At 44.6% G+C, this 15,152-nt stretch overlaps 1 protein-coding gene across 1 annotated transcript in view; it reads left to right on the forward strand.

The window, feature by feature from the left end:
• The window catches only part of LOC311114077 (cadherin-23-like), a gene marked incomplete at both ends in the record, with an annotated part of 213,759 nt that overhangs the window by 94,364 nt on the left and 104,243 nt on the right, over nt 1-15,152 (forward strand). The window contains one exon of the mRNA XM_084189355.1: nt 9,459-9,617. Coding sequence (XP_084045481.1) covers nt 9,459-9,617 — 159 coding nt within the window. The remainder of the gene's footprint in view (nt 1-9,458; nt 9,618-15,152) is intronic.

Below are 15,152 nucleotides of genomic sequence, written 5' to 3' on the forward strand. Positions count from 1 at the left end.
ACAGATGTTCTATGGGATTAAGGTCTGGAGACTGGCTAGGCCACTCCAGGACCTTAATGTGCTTCTTCTTGAGCCACTCCTTTGTTGCCTTGGCCGTGTGTTTTGGGTCATTGTCATGCTGGAATACCCATCCACGACCCATTTTCAATGCCCTGGCTGAGGGAAGGAGGTTCTCACCCAAGATTTGACGGTACATGGCCCCGTCCATCGTCCATTTGATGCGGTGAAGTTGTCCTGTCCCCTTAGCAGAAAAACACCCCCAAAGCATAATGTTTCCACCTCCATGTTTGACGGTGGGGATGGTGTTCTTGGGGTCATAGGCAGCATTCCTCCTCCTCCAAATACGGCGAGTTGAGTTGATGCCAAAGAGCTCGATTTTGGTCTCATCTGACCACAACACTTTCACCCAGTTCTCCTCTGAATCATTCATATGTTCATTGGCAAACTTCAGACGGCCCTGTATATGTGCTTTCTTGAGCAGAGGGACATTGCGGGCGCTGCAGGATTTCAGTCCTTCACGGCGTAGTGTGTTACCAATTGTTTTCTTGGTGACTATGGTCCCAGCTGCCTTGAGATCATTGACAAAATCCTCCTGTGTAGTTCTGGGCTGATTCCTCACCATTCTCATGAACATTGCAACTCCACGAGGTGAGATCTTGGATGGAGCCCCAGGCCGAGGGAGATTGACAGTCTTTTGTGTTTCTTCCATTTGCGAATAATCGCACCAACCGTTGTCACCTTATCACCAAGCTGCTTGGTGATGGTCTTGTAGCCCATTCCAGCCTTGTGTAGGTCTACAATCTTGTCCCTGACATCCTTGGAGAGCTCTTTGGCCTTGGCCATGGTGGAGAGTTTGGAATCTGATTGATTGATTGCTTCTGTGGACAGGTGTATTTTATACAGGTAACAAGCTGAGATTAGGAGCACTCCCTTTAAGAGTGTGCTCCTAATCTCAGCTCGTTACTTGTATAAAAGACACCTGATTGAGAGGGGGTAAAATACTTATTTCACTCAAATCAGCAGGGGATCAAATACACTGTATATACAGTGGGGAGAACAAGTATTTGATACACTGCCGATTTTGCAGGTTTTCCTACTTACAAAGCATGTAGAGGTCTGTAATTTTTATCATAGGTACACTTCAACTGTAAGAGACAGAATCAAAAATCCAAAAAATCACATTGTATGATTTTTAAGTAATTAATTAGAATTGTATTGCATGACATAAGTATTTGATCACCTACCAACCAGTAAGAATTCCGGCTCTCACAGACCTGTTAGTTTTTCTTTAAGAATCCCTCCTGTTCTCCACTCATTACCTGTATTAACTGCACCTGTTTGAACTCGTTATCTGTATAAAAGACACCTGTCCACACACTCAATCAAACAGACTCCAACCTCTCCACAATGGCCAAGACCAGAGAGCTGTGTAAGGACATCAGGGATACAATTGTAGACCTGCACAAGGATTAGATGGGATACAGGACAATAGGCAAGCAGCTTGGTGAGAAGGCAACAACTGTTGGCGCAATTATTAGAAAATGGAAGAAGTTCAAGATGACGGTCAATCACACTCGGTCTGGGGCTCCATGCAAGATCTCTCCTCGTGGGGCATCAATGATCATGAGGAAGGTGAGGGATCAGCCCAGAACTACATGGCAGGACCTGGTCAATGACCTGAAGAGAGCTGGGACCACAGTCTCAAAGAAAACCATTAGTAACGCACTATGCCGTCATGGATTAAAATCCTGCAGCGCACACAAGGTCCCCCTGCTCAAGCCAGCGCATGTCCAGGCCCGTCTGAAGTTTGCCAATGACCATCTGGATGATCCAGAGGAGGAATGGGAGAAGGTCATGTGGTCTGATGAGACAAAAATAGAGCTTTTTGGTCTAAACTCCACTCGCTGTGTTTGGAGGAAGAAGAAGGATGAGTACAACCCCAAGAACACCATCCCAACCGTGAAGCATGGAGGTGGAAACATCATTCTTTGGGGATGCTTTTCTGCAAAGGGGACAGGACGACTGCACCGTATTGAGGGGAGGATGGATGGGGCCATGTATCGCGAGATCTTGGCCAACAACCTCCTTCCCTCAGTAAGAGCATTGAAGATGGGTCGTGGCTGGGTCTTCCAGCATGACAACGACCCGAAACACACAGCCAGGGCAACTAAGGAGTGGCTCCGTAAGAAGCATCTCAAGGTCCTGGAGTGGCCTAGCCAGTCTCCAGACCTGAACCCAATAGAACATCTTTGGAGGGAGCTGAAAGTCCGTATTGCCCAGCGACAGCCCCGAAACCTGAAGGATCTGGAGAAGGTCTGTATGGAGGAGTGGGCCAAAATCCCTGCTGCAGTGTGTGCAAACCTGGCCAAGACCTACAGGAAACGTATGATCTCTGTAATTGCAAACAAAGGTTTCTGTACCAAATATTAAGTTCTGCTTTTCTGATGTGTCAAATTCTTATGTCATGCAATAAAATGCAAATTCATTACTTAAAAATCATACAATGTGATTTTCTGGATTTTTGTTTTAGATTCTGTCTCTTACAGTTGAAGTGTACCTATGATAAAAATTACAGAGCTCTACATGCTTTGTAAGTAGGAAAACCTGCAAAATCGGCAGTGTTTCAAATACTTGTTCTCCCCACTGTAGGACAGCAGCCTCTAAGGTGCAGGGTTGAGTAACCGGGTGGTTGCCGTCCAGTGATGGCTATTTAATAGTCTGATATCCTTGAGATAGAAGCTTTGATGCACATGTACTGACCTCGCCTTCTGGATGGTAGCGGGGTGAACAAGCCGTGGCTCTGGTGGTTGATGTCCTTGATTATCTTTTTGGCCTTCCTGTGACATCGGGTGCTGTAGGTGTCCTGGAGGGGAGGCAGTGTGCCCCCAGTGATGCGTTGGACAGACCACACCACCCTCTGGAGAGCCCTGCGGTTGCGATGCAGTTGCCGTTCCAGTCGGTGATACAGCCCTACAGGATGCTCTCAATTGTGCATCTGTAAAAATGTCTTTGGGTCTTAGGGGCCAATGGTGGACATCTTGAAGCAAGTGGGGACAGCAGATAGGGAGAGATTGAATATGTCCATAAACACTCAAGCCAGCTGGTCTGCGCATGCTCTGAGGACGCGGCTAGGGATGCCCTAATGGGCCGGCAGCCTTGTGAGGGTTAACACGCTTAAATGTCTTACTCACGTCGGCCACGGAGAACGAGAGCCCACAGTCCTTGGGAGCGGGCCGTGTCGGTGGCACTGTGTTATCCTCAAAGTGGGCGATGTGGCTGGTTTTCCCTTTGTAATCCGTGATTGTCTGTAGACCCTGCCACATACAGTGGCTTGCGAAAGTATACAACACAGTGGGCATTTTTCCTATTTTGTTGCCTTACAACCTGGAATTAAAATTGATTTTTTGGGAAATTGATGTACACAACATGCCTACCACTTTGAAGATGCAAAATATTTTTTATTGTGAAACAAACAAGAAATAAGACAAAAAAACAGAAAACTTGAGCGTGCACAACTATTCACCCAACAAAGTCAATATTTTGTAGAGACACCTTTTGCAGCAATTACAGCTGCAAGTCTCTTGGGGTATGTCTCTATAAGCTTGGCACATCTAGCCACTGGGATTTTTGCCCATTCTTCAAGGCAAAACTGCTCCAGCTTTTTCAAGTTGGATGGGTTCCAATGGTGTACAGCAATCTTTAAGTCATACCACAGATTCTCAATTGGATTGAGGTCTGGTGTGTAGTTGGCAACCCTGCTGCAAAAGTTCTTCCTAGAACCCTCTATGATAGGCCATTCCAAGACATTTAAATGTTTCCCCTTAAACCACTCGAGTGTTGCTTTAGTAGTATGCTTAGGGTCATTGTCCTGCTGGAAGATGAACCTCCGTCCCAATCTCAAATCTCTGGAAGACTGAAACAGGTTTCCCTCAAGAATTTCCCTGTATTTAGCGCCATCCATCATTCCTTCAATTCTGACCAGTTTCCCAGTCCCTGCCGATTAAAAACATCCCCACAACATGATGCTGCCACCACCATGCTTCACTGTGGGGATGGTGTTCTCAGGGTGATGAGAGGTGTTGGTTTTGCGCCAGACATAGCGTTTTCCTTGATGGCCAAAAAGCTCAATTTTAGTCTCATCTGACCAGAGTACCTTCTTCCATATGTTTGGGGAGTCTCCCACATGCCTTTTGGCAAACACCCAACGTGTTTGCTTATTTTTTTCTTTAAGCAATGTTTTTTTTCTGGCCACTCTTCCGTAAAGCCCAGCTCTGTGGAGTGTACTGCTTAAAGTGGTCCTATGGACAGATACTCCAATCTCCGCTGTGGAGCTTTGCAGCTCCTTCAGGGTTATCTTTGGTCTCTTTGTTGCCTCTCTGATTAATGCCCTCCAGATCTTATTTAGGGGCTTCATAGCAATTTTTTCGTTATTTTTTTTTTTTAAACATTTTGAAACAAGTTATTTATTTCATTTCACTTCACCAATTTGGACTATTTTGTGTATGTCCATTACATGAAATCCAAATAAAAATCCATTTAAATTACAGGTTGTAATGCAACAATATAGGGAAAATGCCAAGGGGGATGAATACTTTTGCAAGGCACTGTACATCTCGTGTCTGAGCCGTTGAACTGCGACTCCACTTCGTCTCTGTACTGACGTTTTGCCTGTTTGATTGCCTTACGGAGAAATTAACTACACTGTTTGTATTTGACCGTATTCCCAGTCACCTTGCCATGGTTAAATGCGGTGGTTCGCGCTTTCAGTTTTGCACGAATGCTGCCATCTATTCACGGTTTCTGGTTTGGGTAGGTTTTAATAGTCCCAGTGGGAACAACATCCCCTATACACTTCATGATGAACTCAGTCACCATGTCCGTGTATAAGTCAATGTTATTCTCAGAGGCTACCCGGAACATATCCCAGTCCGCGTGATCAAAACAATCTTGAAGCATGGATTCCGATTGGTCAGACCAGCGTTGAATAGACCTTAGCACGGGTACTTCCTGTTTGAGTTTCTGCATATAGGAGGGAGGAGCAAAATGGAGCCGTGATCTGATTTGCCGGGGGGAGGGCCTTTTAGGCATCCCAGAAGGGGGAGTAACAGTGGTCGAGCGTCTTTTCAGCGCAAGTACTACAGTCAATGTGTTGATAGAAATTCGGTAGCGTTTTCCTCAAATTTGCTTTGTTAAAATGTTGCTCTTTATTCCAGCATTTTGGATTTGAGATCAAATGTTTAATATGAAGCGACAGTACGGAATGTCACTTTTTAATTGATGGTATTTTCATATATATCTGTTTAACCGTTTAGAAATGAAAGCACTTTATGTATCTAGTCCCCCCTTTTGAAGTCATACTGTAAGTACAGTTTTTGGAGAAATTCACTTATAGTGTATTAAAGTAGTCAAAAGTTTAGTAGTTGGTCCCATATTCCTACCACGCAATGACTACATCAGGCATGTGACTCTACAAAGTTGTTGGATACATTTGCAGTATCCTCTCTGCAAAGGGTTCTACCTACAGTAGCACCAAAAAGTATTCCCCAATGGCAGTGGTCACCAACCAATCTCCAAGGCATTCTTAGTCGATCACCAAACATTTCTGAGCGATAAACCTTGCGTTCCTATTTTTTAAATTAGTCTCACACTGTTGGCCGTAGGTGCACCCGATTCAGCTGGCCTGCACGTGTTCCCATTTTGAACCATTTCATATGTTTGAAGGTACAAACGTTGGCCAATCGGATGGCTCAGATTACCGTATCTGCAGCAATGTAGCAGGCGTAAAAGAAAGCTACAGCAAAGCTGATACTGAGATTTCAAAACTTTTAAAACCATGACTAGATAGACTGTCAACGAATACAGAAATACAGCAAAGAGCTGCTGTTTTATAAGTGAGTGAGTTAATGCTTAAGCTTACTCAGCACTGTCAACACTTTTATAAGCCATAAAATGTGTGTTCTCCCTACTTCCACTCGCACAACAACCAGCACTGCAGCTGCAATGAATGAGTAGGAAAGTGTATCGATACGCTTGCGTTATTATTAGCGGCTTGGGACTTTTTTAAATATCAAGGCATATTTCACTTTCTCTGGTCATAGGAGTAACAACACTAATTTGTGCACGAGGCAGTGGTAGTCGAGTTTTCCGCCATCAGCTGAAAGACGGTGTCCCTTTTTGGTCAGTGAAGGAATGGGAGAGCAGAGGGATGTTGCCCTCCCCCTCCACTGAGACTGACCATCAGATGCAGGCTCCATTAGCCCAGTAAAATAAAAAAAGTGAATTATTTAAATGTATGCTCACTCAGCTGTGCCTCACAAGTAATACAACAACTGATCTATTACCGGTGTGATCATATACAGTGAGGAAAAAAGTATTTGATCCCCTGCTGATTTTGTACATTTGCCCACTGACAAAGAAATGATCAGTCTATAATTTTAATGGTAGGTTTATTTGAACAGTGAGAGACAGAATAACAACAACAAAATCCAGAAAAATGCATGTCAAAAATGTTATAAATTGATTTGCATTTTAATGAGGGAAATAAGTATTTGACCCCCTCTCAATCAGAAAGATTTCTGGCTCCCAGGTGTCTTTTATACAGGTAACGAGCTGAGATTAGGAGCACACTCTTAAAGGGAGTGCTCCTAATCTCAGCTTGTTACCTGTATAAAAGACACATGTCCACAGAAGCAATCAATCAATCAGATTCCAAACTCTCCACCATGGCCAAGACCAAAAGCTCTCCAAGGATGTCAGGGACAAGATTGTAGACATACACAAGGCTGAAATGGGCTACAAGACCATTGCCAAGCAGCTTGGTGAGAAGGTGACAACAGTTGGTGCGATTATTCGCAAATGGAAGAAACACAAAAGAACTGTCAATCTCCCTCGGCCTGGGGCTCCATGCAAGATCTCACCTCGTGGAGTTGCAATGATCATGAGAACGGTGAGGAATCAGCCCAGAACTACACGGGAGGATCTTGTCAATGATCTCAAGGCAGCTGGGACCATAGTCACCAAGAAAACAATTGGTAACACACTACGCCGGGAAGGACTGAAATCCTGCAGCGCCCGAAAGGTCCCCCTGCTCAAGAAAGCACATATACAGAGCCGTCTGAAGTTTGCCAATGAACATCTGAATTTCAGAGGAGAACTTGGTGAAAGTGTTGTGGTCAGATGAGACCAAAATGGAGCTCTTTGGCATCAACTCAACTTGCCGTGTTTGGAGGAGGAGGAATGCTGCCTATGACCCCAAGAACACCATCCCCACCGTCAAACATGGAGGTGGAAACATTATGCTTTGGGGGTGTTTTTCTGCTAAGGGGACAGGACAACTTCACCGCATCAAAGGGACAATGGACGGGGCCATGTACCGTCAAATATTGGGTGAGAACCTCCTTCCCTCAGCCAGGGCATTGAAAATGGGTCGTGGATGGGTATTCCAGCATGACAATGACCCAAAACACACCGCCAAGGCAACAAAGGAGTGGCTCAAGAAGAAGCACATTAAGGTCCTGGAGTGGCCTAGCCAGTCTCCAGACCTTAATCCCATAGAAAATCTGTGGAAGGAGCTGAAGGTTCGAGTTGCCAAACGTCAGCCTCGAAACCTTAATGACTTGGAGAAGATCTGCAAAGAGGAGTGGGACAAAATCCCTCCTGAGATGTGTGCAAACCTGGTGGCCCACTACAAGAAACGTCTGACCTCTGTGATTGCCAACAAGGGTTTTGCCACCAAGTACTAAGTCATGTTTTGCAGAGGGGTCAAATACTTATTTCCCTCATTAAAATGCAAATCAATTTATAACATTTTTGACATCCTTTTTTCTGGATTTTGTTGTCGTTATTCTGTCTCTCACTGTTCAATATAACCTACCATTAAAATTACAGACTGATCATTTCTTTGTCAGTGGGCAAACGTATAAAATCAGCAGGGGATCAAATACTTTTTTCCCTCACTGTAGCCTACCTCAAATATTGGTCTGAGAACAATGCATTGGCAGGGCAATTCAAGCAAAACCTATGTTTTGGGCCTATAGCCTACTGCACACACCTCATAACTACAATACTGTTTTTAAATAGGTTAAAAATTACAACATTCAGATCTCTGCTTGTATTTTGACTCAAAGTAATCTCAACTCAAAAAAGGTTGGTGACCACTGCCCTATGGGGACAAGCCGAAAAACTCTATATGGTTCTACTAAGAACCTTTTTTCTAAGATTGCACTGAAGAATATAAAGTAATAAATTGCAACCCTACTTGCAGGCCTGATTTGGCCTGTATACCATGAGTTTCAGGCCACTGTATTAGGGTAAAGCTAAGAATAAGGCCTTACGAGATATGTATGTATTGTCATAAAGAGTTTAATTATAATGATAACGTTTGCCTAGGAACTCACTTGGTGAAGGCCACAGGACTGAAAATGAACGAATTCAACAATAATGTCTATGTCCCTAACAAATACAGTCATGGGTGGTAACTCTACAATTCACTCGAAAAGGCAAGGCACACTGGGAAATTATATTGGAGGCATGTCGTAGTGGGTGCATTGCTCAAAATGTTCAAGCTGATACAACTGAAATGTGGACCCCCTACAGGGTCACAGTAACTCTATTAGTTTGAGTTATGATAACAAAATCACTTTAAGTAACTGTATTCAGACATATTAAGTGTAATGGGCTTCCTCAAAAGTTTTGAGTAATGACAGCACATTGGTGTTTACAGTGTACACTACCGGTCAAAAGTTTTAGAACACCTACTCATTCAAGGGTTCTTCTTTATTTTTACTATTTTCTACATTGTATAATAATAGTGAAGACATCAAAACTATAAAATAACACATATGGAATCATGTAGTAACCCAAAAAGTGTTAAACAAATCAAAATATATGTTATATTTGAGATTCTTGAAATAGCTACCCTTTGCCTTGATGACAGCTTTGCACACTCTTGGCATTCTCTCAACCAGCTTCAACTGGAATGCTTTTCCAACAGTCTTGAAGGAGTTCCCACATATGCTGAACACTTGTTGGCTGCTTTTCCTTCACTCTGCCGTCCGACTCATCACAAACCATCTCAATTTGGTTGAGGTCGGGGGATTGAGGAGGCCAGGTCATCTGATGCAGCACTCCATCACTCTCCTTCTTGGTAAAATAGCCCTTACACAGCCTGGAGGTGTGTTGGGTCATTGTCCTGTTGAAAAACAAATTATAGTCCCTCTAAGCGCAAACCAGATGGCATGGCGTATCGCTGTGAGGCGAAACAATTCACTTAGTTTCCATTAATAAGCCACTGCAAATCTCTTTGCTAGCAAATGCAACACTGTTCTAAAATTGCAAGGTATCTCCAGTAATGTTTACCTTTTGAAGCTCTATGACATCTCCACTTTCTTCCAACCCTATGTCTAGAATATTAATGTCTTAATGTAAATTATCAGAGTCTGTCCTATCTCTTTTTTCAGCTATATGCCAATGAGTCCATGTCGGAACATGTGGGTTTTGCCCGTATCTACATTGACCTGATCAATGAGAATGACAACCGGCCCATCTTCCTTAAACCTCTGTATAACATCAGTTTGCCTGAGAACACACCCAGAGGAACCTCCCTGCTACGCATCCAGGTAAGGTTATCACTGCAACATGCTAGCTATAACACAATTTAACAAACACTCCCTGAAGCACACTGTCTCATGCTGTTGTATGGTGTCTGTTGTGCTGTAACACCCCTTGCCTAGCAGTGGAGGCTCCTCAGAGGAGGAAGGGGGGACCATCCTCCTCAGTGAATTTCATACAAATACATTTTTTTAAACATTTAAAATGTTTTCCTTTTTAGATAATACTATACTAAATATAATCACGTCACCAAATACTTGATTAAAACACACTATTTTGCAATGAATGTCTACAGTAGCCTGAACCGCAGTCTATAGGGTAGCACAATGGTGTAGCTGGAGGACAGCTAGCTTCCGTCCTCCTCTGGGTACATTGACTTCAATACAAAACCTAGGAGGCTCATAGTTCTTACCCCCTTCCATAGACTTACACAGAAACTATGACAACTTCCGGAGGATGTCCTCCAACCTATCAGAGCTCTTGCAGTATGAACTGACATGTTGTCCACCCTATCAAAGGATCAGAGCATGAATCTAATACTGAAGGTACAGCTAGCTAGCACTGCATAAAATGTGGCTCAAAGAGAGAGAAAGACAATAGTTGAACAGTTTTGAACAAATTAATTTCTTCAAAAATGAAGGAGAAGCAAGAGAGAGAGAGAGAGATTGTCTTTTTTTTCACTTTCAGTTTCACTTACTTAGCTAGCAAATGCAGCTAGCAACACCATTAAGCAAGGGGTACAACCAAGCAAGCGGCACCATGAAGACCAAGGAGCTCTCCAAACAGGTCAGGGACAAAATTGTGGAGAAGTTCAGATCGGGGTTGTGTAATAAAGAAAAATCCGAAACTTTGAACATCCCATGGAGCACCATTACATCCATTATTTAAAAAATGGAAAGAATATGGCACCACAACAAACCTGCCAAGAGAGGGCCGCCCACCAAAACTCACGGACCAGGCAAGGACGGTATTAATCAGAGATGCAACAAAGAGACCAAAGATAACCCTGAAGGAGCTGCAAACCTCCACCGCGGAGATTGGAGTATCTGTCCATAGGACCACTTTAAGCCGTACACTCCACAGAGCTAGGCTGTACGGAAGAGTGGCCAGAAAAAAGCCATTGCTTAAAGAAAAAAATAAGCAAACACGTTTGGTGTTGGCCAAAAGGCATGTGGAACAACATATGGAAGAAGGTACTCTGGTCAGATGAGACTAAAATTGAGCTTTTTGGCCATCAAGGAAACGCTATGTCTGCCGCAAACCCAACACCTCTCATCACCCGAGAACACCATCCCGATGATTTTCATCGGCAGGGACTGGGAAACTGGTCAGAATTGAAGGAGTGATGAATGGCGCTAAATATAGTTTAGCCTACTCAAACAACCTGCTCAAACAGAGGGATGCTATGTTAGCTAGCTGGCTATGACTATCCAACACAACACTGGAACTCTTCCAAGTCAATGTAAGCTTAATGACAAAGCGAAAACAGGTTTTTATACATTTTTGCAAATGTATACAAAATAAAAAACAGAAATAACTTATTTACATAAGTATTGATAATGGCGTCCGTTTTATGGACTCTTAACCAACCGTGCTATTGTGTGTGTTGTTTCGCATTGTTTGTAACTTATTTTGTACATAATGTTGCTGCTACCGTCTCTTATGACCGAAAATAGCTTCTGGACATCAGAACAGTGATTACTCACCTTGAACTGGACAAATCATTTTTATTTTATCAGTCGGACGAGAGGGATTTGCTCCAGACATCCGACAGGGCACTCATCCCCGTCATTCGCATTAGAAAGAAAAGGAGATATTGGGGACGGAGATCGGGGTGCTTGGTAAGGAGCCGGCGACGAGTGGTTAAACTTCCTTTGCCATCAAAACTATTGGCCAACTTACAATTGCTTGATAATAAAGTGGACGAACTACAGGCACGAATATCCCACCAACGGGACATTAAAAACTGTAATATCTTATGTTTCACCGAGAAGACATGAATAACATACAGCTGGCGGGTTATACACTGTATCGGCAGGATAGAACAGCAGCCTCTGGTAAGACAAGGGGTGGCGGTCTATGTATATTTGTAAACAACCGCTGGTGCACAATATCTAAGGAAGTCTCAAGGTTTTGCTCGCCTGAGGTAGAGTAGCTCATGATAAGCTGTAGACCACACTATCTACCAAGAGAGTTTTCATCTATATTCTTCATAGCTGTCTATTTACCACCACAAACCGATGCTGGCACTAAGACTGCACTCAATGAACTGTATACGGCCATAAGCAAACAGGAAAACGCTCATCCAGAGGCGGTGCTCCTAGTGGCCGGGGACTTTAATGCAGGGAAACTTACATCCATTTTACCTCATTTCTACCAGCATGTTAAATGTGCAACCAGAGGGAAAAAAAACTCTAGACCACCTTTACTCCACACACAGAGATGCGTACAAAGCTCTCCCTCGCCCTCCATTTGGCAAATCTGACCATAATTCTATCCTCCTGATTCCTGCTTACAAACAAAAACTAAAGCAGGAAGCACCAGTGACTCAGTCAATAAAAAAGTGGTCAGATGAAGCAGATGCTAAGCTACACTGAGCTAAAGGGTAGAGCTGTCGCTTTCAAGGAGCGGGACTCTAACCTGGAAGCTTATAAGAAATCCCTCGACGAACCATCAAACAGGCAAAACGTCAATACAGGACTAAGATCGAATCGTACTACACCGGCTCCGATTCTTGTCGGATGTGGCAGGGCTTGCAAACTATTACAGACTACAAAGGGAAGCACAGCCGCGAGCTGCCCAGTGACTCGAGCCTACCAAACGAGCTAAATTACTTCTATGCTCGCTTTGAGGCAAGTAACACTGAAACGTGCATGAGAGCATCAGCTGTTCCGGACAACTGTGTGATCACTCTCTCCGTAGCTGATGTGAGTAAGACCTTTTAACAGGTCAACAGACGGATTACCAGGACGTGTACTCCGGGCATACGCTGACCAACTGGCAAGTGTCTTCACTGACATTTTCAACCTCTCCCTGTCTGAGTCTGTAATACCAACATGTTTCAAGCAGACCACCATAGTCCCTGTGCCCAAGAACACTAAAGTAACCTGCCTAAATGACTACCAACCCGTAGCACTCACGTCTGTAGCCATGAAGTGCTTTGGAAGGCTGGTCATGGCTCACATCAACACCATTATCCCAGAAACCCCAGACCCACTCCAAGTTGCATATCGCCCCAACAGATCCACAGATTATGCAATCTCTATTGCGCTCCACACTGCCCTTTCACACCTGGACAAAAGGAACACCTATGTGAGAAGGCTATTCATTGACTACAGCTCAGCATTCAACACCATAGTGCCCTCAAAGCTCATCACTAAGCTAAGGACCCTGGGACTAAACACCTCCCTCTGCAACTGGATCCTGGACTTCCTGACGGGTCACCCCCAGGTGGTTAGGGTAGGTAACAACACATCCGCCACTCTGATCCTCAACACGGGGGCACCTCAGGGGTGCATGCTCAGTCCCCTCCTGTACTCCCTGTTCACTCATGACTCCAAAACCATCATTAAGTTAGCTGATAACACAACAGTGGTAGGCCTGATAACTGACAACGACGAGACAGCCTATAGGGAGGAGGTCAGAGACATGGCCGTGTGGTGCCAGGTCAACAACCGCTCCCTCAATGTGATCAAGACAAAGGAGATGATTGTGGACTACAGGAAAAAGACGAGGACCGAGCAAGCCCCCATTCTCATCGACGGGGCTGTAGTGGAGCAGGTTGAGAGATTCAAGTTCCTTGGTGTCCACTTCACCAACAAACTAAAGTGGTCCAAGCACACCAAGACAGTCGTGAAGAGGGCATGACAAAACCTATTCCCCCTAAGGAGACTGAAAAGATTTGGCATGGGTCCTCAGATCCTCAAAAGGTTATACAGCTGCACCATCGAGAGCATCCTGACTGGTTGCATCACTGCCTGTTATGGCAACTGCTCGGCCTCCGACCGCAAGGCACTATAGAGGGTAGTGCGTACGGTGCAGTACAACACTGGGGCCAAGCTTCCTGTCATCCAGGACCTCTATACCAGGCGGTGTCAGAGGAAGGCCCTAAAAATAGTCAAAGACTCCAGTCACCCTAGTCATAGACTGTTCTCTCTGCTACAGCACGTCAAGTGGTACCGGAGCGCCAAGTCTAGGTCCAAGAGGCTTCTAAACAGCTTCTACCCCCAAGCCATAAGACTCCTGAACATCTAATCAAATGGCTACCCAGACTATTTGCAATGCCCCCGCCCCCCTCTCTCTTTTACACTGCTGCTACTCTCTGTTTATTATCTATGCATAGTCACTTTAATAACTCTACCTACATGTACATATTACCTCAATTACCTCGACTAACCGGTGCCCCTGCACATTGACTCAGTACCGGTACCCCCTGTATATAGCCTCGCTATTGTTATTTTTACTGCTGATCTTTAATTATTTGTTACTTTTATTTCATATTATTTTAAATTGTCTTTTTTGTGTGATTTGTTTTGGTATTCTTTCTTAAAACTGCATTTTTGGTTAAGGGCTTGTAAGTAAGCATTTCCCTGTAAGGTCTACACCTGTTGTATCCGGCGCATGTGACAAAATCAATTTGATTTCATTTCATTTGAATATTCAGACCCTTTGCTATGATACTCGAAATTGAGCTGTTTCTACAACTTGATTGGAGTCCACCTGTGGTAAATTCAATTGATTGGACATGATTTGAAAAGGCACACACCTGTCTATATAAGGTCCGCAGAGCTCCGAGACAGGATTGTGTCAAGGCACAGATCTGGGGAAGGGTACTAAAACATGTCTGCAGCATTGAAGGTCCCCAAGAACACAGTGGCCTCCATCATTCTTCAATGGAAGAAGTTTGGAACCACCAAGACTCTTCCTAGAGCTGGCCGCCCGGCCAAACTGAGCAATCGGGGGAGAAGGGCCTTGGCCAAGAACCCGATGGTCACTCTGGCAGAGCTCCAGAGTTCCTCTGTGGAGATGGGAGAACCTTCCAAAAGAACAACCATCTCTGCAGCACTCCACCAATCAGGCCTTTATGGTAGAGTGGCCAGGCGGAAGTAACTCCTCAGTAAAAGGCACGTGACAGCCCGCTTGGAGTTTGCCAAAAAGCACCTAAAGGACTCTCAGACCATGAGAAACAAGATTCTCTGGTCTGGTGAAACCAAGACTGAACTCTTTGGCCTGAATGTCAAGCTTAACGTCTGGAGGAAACCTGGCACCATCCCTACAGTGAAGCATGGTGGTGGCAGCATCACGCTGTGGGGATGGTTTTCAGCGGCAGGGACTGGGAGACTAGTCAGGATCAAGGGAAAGATGAACGGAGCAAAGTACAGAGCGCTCAAGACCTCAGACTGGGGCGAAGGTTCACCTTCCAACAGGACAACGACCCTAAGCACACAGCCAAGACAACGCAGGAGTGGCATCGGGACAAATCTCTGAATGTCCTTGAGTGGCCCAGCCAGAGCCCGGACTTGAACCCGATCTAACATCTCTGG

The sequence above is a fragment of the Coregonus lavaretus genome, assembly GCF_964263955.1.
Source record: "Coregonus lavaretus genome assembly, contig: HAP1_SCAFFOLD_660, whole genome shotgun sequence".
Lineage (NCBI taxonomy): Eukaryota > Metazoa > Chordata > Actinopteri > Salmoniformes > Salmonidae > Coregonus > Coregonus lavaretus.